Genomic DNA, 9,898 nt, shown 5'->3' with positions numbered 1-9,898 from the left:
TCCCCTTAATTGTGTTTTGTATTATGCTCCCATCAAATTTGTAGAGGGTGCATATTTAGGGGACTACAAAGCAAAAGCAAATGTTGGAGGAGAAAAATACAAATTGTGAAGGACGTGCAAAGAACAACTACCAAACATGCGATTATGTGTGAAGCACAGGTGAGAAAGTCCTGAAACATGTGTTCTCTTTCTTAGCATTCGTTTCGATGTCTCACTATGGGATACGCCCCTCGCGCGTATTCACAGAAGCACTTATTCCAATTCGCCAGCCCTGATAGGCTGGCAGTCGTGACGTCCGCGTCAAGGTGCCGCACCTTAAATACGGTGGACGCGGCGTCACACGTCATTCAAACACCTCTTCTCGCTTCACGAACAAGCATTTTTTCTAATCGGCGTTGATGCTAACTAGCTGCTGTCCACAGACCGGAGCTAACACCTCCATCGCCGGACGCTAGTGGAATAAACGCCGATCCGACTGCCTTCACCATAGGTAGTTGCTTCTATTTGAATAGCTAAACGGCACCGGGAGCCTGCGGTCACCACACTGCCTGCCACCGGAGCTAGCTAACAGCGACTATCATCCCAGATAATTCGCTCCCCTTTAGCACACCAAGCTAAATGGATCAAGCTGCAAAGCTTCCTTCCACCTCGCAACCAGGCGATGCACATCGCCTGTGCACCTGTGGAAATAAAATATCGAGCATGGACACTCACCATGTCTGCTCCGCGTGTCTCGGGCTGGAACATGCCCGCGCCGCTGTCAGCAACGCGAGCTCGTGCGCCGACTGCGCCCGCTTCACAGCGAAGAGTCTCCGCCGACGACTAGCACGCCAAGCTAGCGTCTCTGAGAGGGACCCGATCCTTTCCAGTGCCAATAACGAGGAACCCCAACCCGGTGTGGACGAGGAGGACGCTCCCGAATCAGAGATTCGGCACCGGGGCTCCACGCTGGATTTGCTTGACCCGCTAACAGAGCCACCCCTCATGTTGGATTATGAGGAGGAGGATGAGTTCGACGGCGGGGATTGTCTGGTGTCGGACGGTGACGACGAGGATTATGAATCCTGCTTTGTCCCACCTTCACAGGCTCTCAGCTCTCCAAGCCCTGCAAAGGGCTCGGTTGGGACAATTACGCCCCAGCCCAGTGGCGACATGCACGATGTGTGTAAACGCGCCGCAGAGAGACTGAAGATTCCATGGCCCGCGGTCGTGGCGGAGGCCTCAAGGTCCCGCTACGAAGGGAAGAAATTACCCCAAGCAAAGAGGGCTGCGAGACAACTTCTCCCGGTGTTCCCGGAACTCCTGGAGGAAGTTACCGCCTCATGGAAGCAGAACCCTTACTCCAGCAAAACCACCATTCAAGGTGCGTCTTCCTTGGATATTGAGGGGATGGATAAGCATGCCATGGCCCGCATGCCTCCCATGGAGCCCCTGGTGGCAGCACACCTTCATCCACGGCTGTCGGCTGCCTCATCCAGGGCCCCCACACTTCCCACGAAAGCCGATCGCTTCCAATCTGCCATGACTGAGCGAGCTTATAAAGCAGCGGCTTTGACGGTGAGGGCTCTCAACGTCACCTCCATGTTGTCAGCTTACCAAGCGGAGCTTTTTGACGACATAGCCGACATGCCCGAAAGTTCCGCGTGGGACGAGATCACCACAATCGCGGATATCTGCCTACGCGTCCAGCGATGCGCTGTACAAGCGGCAGGCAAGTGCATGTCGATGTTGGTGTTACAAGAGAGGACGAGATGGCTGAATCTGACCAATCTGTCCGATAGAGAGAAGGAGGACATCCTGGACATGCCTATTGTCCCCGAGGGTGTCTTCGGCTCCGCCCTCGCCTCAATGCAAAAGCGCTGTGAGGCGAAGAAAAAGGAGGATGAGGCGCTACAGCTCTGCCTTCCGAGGAAAACACCTGCCGCGGCGCCTCTGCCCCCCCGGCAGACTTTCGCTCAGGTTGCCTCTAGGAGCGCCGCTCCTGCTTTTCGCATCCCGAAGCGCCCCAGGGCTCAACCGGGTGCGAACACCAACGGCCCCACGGAAACGAAGCCCGCTTGGCCGAGAAAGCCCTTCTATTCCCCGTCAACCCAGACTGCTCAACCGGGCCCGACACCCAGTCAGCAGGCCAGGCGGAAGAAGAAGGCGACTTAGCGGTTAACCCCACCGCGAGCGGAGCTGCCACCCGTTCCCTGTTCACTGGCAGCCCAGCTATCCCGTGTGTTAGGGGAGAAATTACCCAGTGCCACCCATCCCTCTCGGCGACGCGTGGGCCCAGAGCTCAGTTCGTGCGTCCCAGTGAAGAGGCGAAGAGACATGTTCCAGATGTGGGATTGTTCAACGCCACATCAATGTCTCACAAGCACGCACACAGAGTTTGTGTTAATAAAAAGTTTTCCACTGACGTATCCAGGCTCACAGCCGAGGGCGCAGGGTTGCAAAATCATAAAAACACAAAAACAAAACCAAAGAAACACAGAGGTGCAGAGCACACTGTTGTTCTCCATAACACCACAAGGGGGAAACAGCGTCCCACCTGTGGTGAAACATCCCGTTCCGCTCGCTCCGATCCTATCAGACCGCGCATGCGCAGTGATACTCGGAAGAGCGCAGCTGGTACGGGCCCCCAAAGATCGTCTGTGTCAGACAGAGCTTCACTCACCCCTAACTTTGAGGCTAGAGAGTTGGAAAGCATGCACAGCGTCAGAATGGGTATTGAGAACACTGGCCAAAGGCTACAGGCTTCAATTCGCCACAATGCCCCCCCGTTTTCCCGGCCTCGTCTCTTCCCGTGCGCAGGGAGAGTCGGCCCGGGTGTTACGGGAAGAAATATCAGCTCTATTAAACAAAAGAGCCATACGAATAGTGCCACACAGTCAGGGACTGGCGGGTTTCTATTCGAGGTATTTCCTGGTCCCAAAGAAAGGGGGGACCTCATTACGTCCCATCCTGGACCTTCGCATTTTGAACTCGTATCTCAGGAGATACAAGTTTCGCATGCTGACACACTCAACGCTGATACGTTTGATCCGACCGGGGGACTGGTTCACATCAATCGATCTGAAAGACGCATATTTTCACATTCCCATTTATCCTCCGCACAGGAAATATCTGAGGTTCGCTTTTCAGGACACAGTGTACGAGTACCTGGTACTCCCATTTGGCCTGTCACTGAGCCCGAGGGTCTTTGTAAAATGTGTCGACGCCGCTATAGCCCCCCTCAGGGAGCGGGGTATACGCGTGGCCACTTATCTGGACGACTGGCTGCTGCTGGCGCGCTCAGAGCAAGAGGCTGCGGCGCACACGAGCATTGTACTGACACACCTGGCCGATCTCGGTTTTGTGGTGAACAGGGAAAAGAGTGTGTTAACGCCGAGTCAGGAAATTGCCTTTCTGGGTCTCACGTTAAATTCACTAACCTACACGGCTCGCCTGTCAGCCGAGAGAGTGCACACTTTCAGGTCCACTCTCTCTCATTTTGCCATAACACGTCGGGTCACGTACGGACTGTGCCTCAGGTTATTGGGACTGATGGCCTCAACAATATTGGTGGTGAGGCTGGGCAGGCTGTACATGAGAGATTTTCAGCGCTGGGTGGCTTCTCTCAGACTGGATCCTGTGCGCCACAGACGCCGCAGTGTGACGGCTTGCGCGTCCTGCGCCCTCGCGCTGCTACCATGGCAACGCCCGTCTATGTTGACAGCGGGGGTGCGCATGGGCGCAATATCTGCCAGAAAAGTGGTCACAACGGACGCCAGCCTGTCAGGCTGGGGCGGTCTGTTCGAGGGCAGATCCGCGAATGGGATGTGGAGCACGGATCTCAAACATGCCCATATAAATTATCTGGAGTTGATGGCAGTGTTTCTGACGCTGAAACATTTTCTGCCGTTCCTCCGGGGACATCATGTGTTAGTGAGGACGGACAATACGACCACGGTGGCGTATATCAATCGTCAGGGGGGTCTACGTTCCCTACAGTTACACACTCTTGCACGCAGACTGATATTATGGGGCGAGGAGCATCTCCTCTCAGTGAGAGCGACCCACGTTCCCGGAATTCAGAATGTGGGTGCGGACCTTTTGTCCAGGGGAAATCCTCTCTATGCGGAGTGGAAACTTCACCCGGCTGTAGTAGCTCAGATTTGGTCACATTTCGGCCGCGCAACAGTGGATCTGTTTGCGTCGAGGGGGAACACACAGTGCCCACTGTTCTTCTCCCTGCACGACCAGAGCGCACCGCTGGGGCTGGATGCGTTCGCTCACAAGTGGCCGCGCGTCCTGCTTTACGCTTTTCCACCTCTGGCTCTGATTCCCCCGACACTGCTCAGGGTGCGGGAGAATCGTCTGTCACTAATTTTAATCGCTCCTCACTGGCCGTCCATGCACTGGCTGGCGGAAGTGAGACAGCTCCTCCACGGTCACCCATGGCCTCTCCCGCTGCGCAGGGACCTGCTCTCCCAGGCGTGCGGACAGATATTTCACCCTCATCCGGAGCACCTCGCCCTGTGGGCTTGGCCCGTGAGTGGTTTAATTTGAGCCTGACTGGATTATCACAGAATGTTGTTAACACAATTCAGAATGCCAGAGCATCATCCACTAGGTCTCTTTATGACTGTAAGTGGAGATTGTTTGAGGATTGGTGTGCTAAGGCACAGGAAATCCCTTTTCAATGTCCAGTTGGTACAGTCCTGTCCTTCCTGCAGGACTTGATTGATCAAAAGAGGGCATTTTCTACTGTCAAAGTTTACTTGGCAGCTATTTCTGCTTGCCATGTTGGATTTGATGGGAAACCAGTGGGCCAACACCCCCTGGTTTGTCGTTTTATGAAGGGTGCACGGAGGTTGCTGCCCGTCTCTAAGACTATGTCACCATCATGGGATCTAACAGTGGTGCTTGGAGCCCTCTCTAGTCATCCTTTTGAACCATTGGATAACGTGGACATGAAAACGTTATCCTTGAAGGTGGCTCTGTTATTGGCTTTGGCTACAGCTAAACGTGTAAGTGATATTCACGCTTTATCTGTACATCCAGCATGTATGCGGTTCACCCCGGGGAACCTTGGGGTGACGCTGAGACCGAATCCTGCATTTGTTCCAAAGGTTGTTAAACCATGCTCCCCAGTGGAACTGTCAGCTTTTCAGCCACCTCCCTATGGTTCTGCAGAACAGCAGCGGTTACACATGCTGTGCCCTGTCCGTGCCTTACACACATATGTGGAAAGGACAAGGAGCTTTAGAAAAGGGGATCAGTTGTTTGTGTCCTGGGCTAAGCCCCACTGGGGCAAACCTGTCACCAAACAAAGACTCTCTCACTGGATAGTGGACGCCATTGCATTGGCCTACTCCAGCTCAGGCCTTCAGGTTCCGACTGGTTTACGGGCACATTCTACTAGAGGTCTCACGACCTCTTGGGCCCTGTTCAAGGGAGTCTCTATCCAAGACATCTGCGCTGCAGCTAGCTGGTCTTCTCCCCTCACATTTGCGAGGTACTACAGGTTGGATGTCACATCCCCTGGCCTGACCAACGCTGTCTTGAGCGTGGGCTCCAATGTGGATCTCACTTTTAAGTGATGGGGGGGGCTGGCGGTCAGTCACCGAGATAAGCTTGTCTGGCAATACGGGAGTCTCCATATCCCATAGTGAGACATCGAAACGAATGCTAAGAAAGAGAACTTTAGGTTACTTTCGTAACCCCGGTTCTCTGAGTAGCATGAGTGAGATGTCTCACCAGACCGCCCTTCTTGCTACTGGGGTGAAGCGAGAAGAGGTGTGCTTGTTTTGAATGACGTGTGACGCCGCGTCCACCGTATTTAAGGTGCGGCACCTTGACGCGGACGTCACGACTGCCAGCCTATCAGGGCTGGCGAATTGGAATAAGTGCTTCTGTGAATACGCGCGAGGGGCGTATCCCATAGTGAGACATCTCACTCATGCTACTCAGAGAACCGGGGTTACGAAAGTAACCTAAAGTTCAATACACAATACTAGTGCCGCATGGCAGTTACAAAGATCTATTTGCTTCTTGGGGGAAAGCAATGGATGGGCTAGCAGAGTCTAAGAAAATAACAAGAACAAAGACCAGCTCATTAACTTAGTAACTTAGTAATACAAGGATACAAATTTAAAAAAAGCAATAACAAAGAAACTGTATATCACCCACAAAACCAAGCGAAGCAAAATAAAGCAAAACTTCAACTAATCAAAACAGCAATGTCCATCATGTCTACAAAGAAAATGATTAAATTAATGAAACACTGTGATGGGTGTGCAGCTGGTCATATCTATGATGACATAGAGACTGAAGAGAAAAACAGAGTTAGTAGGATCATGAAATGGTTCACTTAATTAAATCATTAAATATTAATAATCATAAGCCATCTACAGTAGTTAATTTCTACAAAAAGTCAAGAAAAAATGCTTGTATTAAAACAGTCCTCCATTATCATAAAGGTAATAAACTATACTCAAGCTTAGTTTGAAATACATGTGATTTAGCTAACCCTGTATCTAAAATGTCAGATTTTCTGTCATTTAGACCCAGCTTCTAATGTCGATTCATGCCAAGACAGAAATGGGATAAGAATGACTGAGACAGGTAAACAGATAATGTGGTAACTGTTACGATATGAGTCGGGTGGACCCCAGAAGGGGGGGGAAAACACTGAGCACGGAGGTGGTGCGTTCAATGATGTTTATTTATCGTGGGGAAAAGCAGAATGCTAGGTTGCTGATAGCTCCGGGAGATCGTCAGCAGGGCAGAGGAGAAGGAGAGCAGGTAGACAGGGTTGCTGACAGCTCCAGGAGATCGTCAGCAGGGCGGAGGAGAAGGAGAGCAGGTAGACGGGGTTGCTGATAGCTCCGGGAGATCGTCAGCAGGGCGGAGGAGAAGGAGAGCAGGTAGACGGGGTTGCTGATAGCTCCGAGAGATCGTCAGCGGGGAGGAAGAGCAGGTGAGCAGGAGAATGGGGTCCTGGAGGACAGGAGAAACAAACGCAGAGGTTACTAGGTAGTCGCAACAGGAGACGCAGACTGCGGGGCCGAGAACGAGTATCTACCACGGTTGTGACAAGGACGAACTGGCGATGACTCCGCGCACAGCCAGGGCAGATGTAGTCAGCGGTTGATGAGTGCAGGTGCGCCTGGTGAGCCGAGTCATCTAACGAGATGAGCTGCACCGAGGAGGGGCACTGGAGGCACCAGGAACTGTGACAGTACCCCCGCCCTCAACGGACGCCTCCGGGCGTCCTACCAGGACGGTCAGGATTGGCACGATAGAAGTCTCGAAGGAGGGTATGGCCATCCTTTCATTCCTGGCTGCCGTGCGCACCAAGGAACAAGGGGGTCTGAAAACCGTTCATTACAGTAAATGGAGTCATACCTGTGGCTGAGCTAGTCAGGGAGTTGTGGGCGTACTCAACCCAGGCCAGATGTGAACTCCACGACGAGGGATGTCGGGCAGAAACGCAGCGGAGGGCTGTCTCCAAGTCCTGGTTAGATCGCTTGGTTTGCCCGTTCGTCTGGGGGTGATAACCCTAGGACAGGCTGACCAATGCCCCCAGAGCCCGGCAGAATGCCTTCCACACCTGTGAGGTGAACTGTGGTCCACAGTCGGAGACAATGTCCAGGGGCAGATCGTGCAGCCGGAACACATGCTGGGTGAGGAGGCCAGCTGTCTCTAGTGCAGAGGGGCGTTTCGGAAGAGGGACAAAATGCACGCCCTTAGAAAAGCGATCCACAATGGCGAGTATGGTGGTGTTTCCTGCCGAGGGGGGGAGCCCCGTGACGAAATCCACTGCGTTGTGGGACCATGGGCGGCTTGGGATGGGAAGTGGTCGGAGTGACCCTGAAGGAGGTTGGTGAGAGGCCTTCCCACGAGCGCAGACCGGGCAAGCAGTGATGAAGGACTGGATATCTTGAGTCATGCCGGTCCACCAAAAACGCCGGCAGATGAACTCCAGCGTTCACTGGTTCCCAGGATGGCAGGCTAGCTTGGATGCATGCCCCCAAACTAGCACTTGGGATCTGAGGGGAGCCGGGACATAAAGGCGGTTAGGAGGACCGTTACCTGGACCGGGATCCCTGAGCTGGGCCTCCTTGACCCGGGACTCCACCTCCCAAAAAGCCGCCGCCACGATGCATGATGGAGGAAGGATGGTCTCAGGAGCCTGACTGGGGATCGCAGGAGCCATCTGCCGGGAGAGAGCGTCTGGCTTGAGGTTGCGGGAACCAGGTCTGTAAGTCAAGGACAAGTTGAACCGTCCCAGGAATAGAGCCCATCTAGCCTGTCGTGGGTTAAGTCGTTTGGCTGACTGGAGGTACGACAAGTTCTTATGATCCATCCATACGAGAAATGGTAGCTCCGATCCTTCCAGCCAGTGGCGCCACTCTCCCAGCGCCAGGACCACGGCCAGCAACTCCCGGTTACCGACATTGAGTTCTGTTCGGGGTACACCAGTACCGGATCGGTGGAGAACAACGTCTTGAGCTCCACAAATGCTCTTTCTGCACAAGGGGACCAGGAAAAAAGGATTTTAGGAGAGGTGAGTCTGGTGAGTGGTGTAGCGATCTTACTGAAATCCCGTATGAATCGGCGGTAGAAGTTAGCAAAACCAAGAAAGCACTGCAGCTGTTTCCTGGTCCCGGGGGTTGGCCACTCGCTCACTGCCCGAACCTTGCCTGGGTCCGCCTGAAGCTGACCCTTCTCCACGATATAACCAAGGAATAGAACTGAACGGGAATGGAACATGCATTTCTCCGCTTTTACAAACAGTTTGTTCTCCAACAGTCTCTGTAACACTAACCTGACATGTTGCTGAAGTTCCTGCAGGTTCCGTGAGAAAATTAGTGTGTCGTCTAAATATACGAATACCATGCGGTTGAGCATCTCCCGCAACACATCGTTAACTAGATTTTGGAAGACTGCTGGAGCATTGGTGAGTCCGAAAGGCATTACCCGATATTCAAAGTATCCAAGAGGGGTGTTGAAGGCCGTTTTCCACTCATCTCCCTCTTTGATCCGAACCAGGTGATAGGCGTTGCGGAGATCCAGCTTGGAAAATACAGAGGCCTCGTGTAATGGGCCGAAAGCAGCATCGATCAGAGGGAGTGGGTACTTGTTCTTTACCATGATTTGGTTAAGCCCGCGGAAGTCTATGCAAGGCCGTAGAGAACCATCTTTCTTTTTTACAAAGAAGAAACCGGCTCCCACCGGGGATGAAGAGGGCCTGATGAGTCCCCCTGCAAGGCTATCCTGGATCCCGGCTGGAGGGAAACGTGTGTCCCGGAATTACCTTGATTGCACAGTCATAGGGTCGGTGAGGGGGTAGGATAAGGGCCTTGTCCTTACTGAATACTTCCTGGAGGTCGTGGTACTCTGGGGGAACCTGAGATAGGTCTGGGGGGGAAGGAGGAGGTGATGGCGGGAGAGAAGCTGGCGGGCTGGCTGAACGAAGGCAGTTGGCGTGACAATGGGTACTCCATCCCATCACTGCGCTTCTCCTCCAGTCGACATGGGGGTTGTGGAGCTGTAACCAGGGCTGTCCCAGAACCAAGGGGGAGTGAGGTGTGGAGATGACCAGGAATTGGATTGTCTCTCTGTGATTTCCTGATGCCACTAGGGTGAGGGGTTTGGTCTGGTGAGTTATTTCAGCCAGGTGTCGACCATCCAGGGCAGTAACCTCTCTAGGTCTTGGGAGGGGAGTGAGAGGAATGTTGCTCTGTGAGACTAGATTTGTGTCTATGAAATTCTCATCCGACCCGGAATTCACCAGGGCCTTGAGGGGGAGAGAAAAAGTGTTGGTGATTAGTCTTGCCTCTAATAATGTTCTGGAGGGGGTAAGGGACGTGGAGGACTGAGTGTGGCTCACCAGGATTCCTCCTCTACCTATTGAGCCCCCTCT

At 53.3% G+C, this 9,898-nt stretch overlaps 1 protein-coding gene across 1 annotated transcript; it reads left to right on the top strand.

Annotated features, from left to right (window-relative positions):
- Positions 1–702: 702 nt before the first annotated feature.
- Positions 703–5,570, top strand: LOC128437827 (uncharacterized). Its single transcript, XM_053420106.1, has 3 exons — positions 703–2,119; positions 2,519–4,518; positions 4,578–5,570. Exons 1-3 carry the CDS (start codon positions 703–705, stop codon positions 5,568–5,570), a joined length of 4,410 nt encoding a protein of 1,469 aa, XP_053276081.1.
- Positions 5,571–9,898: the final 4,328 nt, after the last annotated feature.

The sequence above is a fragment of the Pleuronectes platessa genome, chromosome 4 (assembly GCF_947347685.1).
Source record: "Pleuronectes platessa chromosome 4, fPlePla1.1, whole genome shotgun sequence".
Taxonomy (NCBI): Eukaryota; Metazoa; Chordata; class Actinopteri; order Pleuronectiformes; family Pleuronectidae; genus Pleuronectes; species Pleuronectes platessa.
The sequence above is the reverse complement of the archived record's forward strand: the minus strand, read 5'-3'. Positions and strand labels throughout refer to the sequence as shown.

Bases quoted from the DNA above. Each gene is read 5' to 3' on its own strand.
- LOC128437827 (XM_053420106.1), top strand. From the start codon at position 703: ATGGACACTCACCATGTCTGCTCCGCGTGTCTCGGGCTGGAACATGCC. The intron at 2,120-2,518 runs GTCAGCAGGCCA...TAACACCACAAG, and splicing joins TCAACCGGGCCCGACACCCA to GGGGAAACAGCGTCCCACCT. The intron at 4,519-4,577 runs GTGAGTGGTTTA...AACACAATTCAG, and splicing joins TCGCCCTGTGGGCTTGGCCC to AATGCCAGAGCATCATCCAC.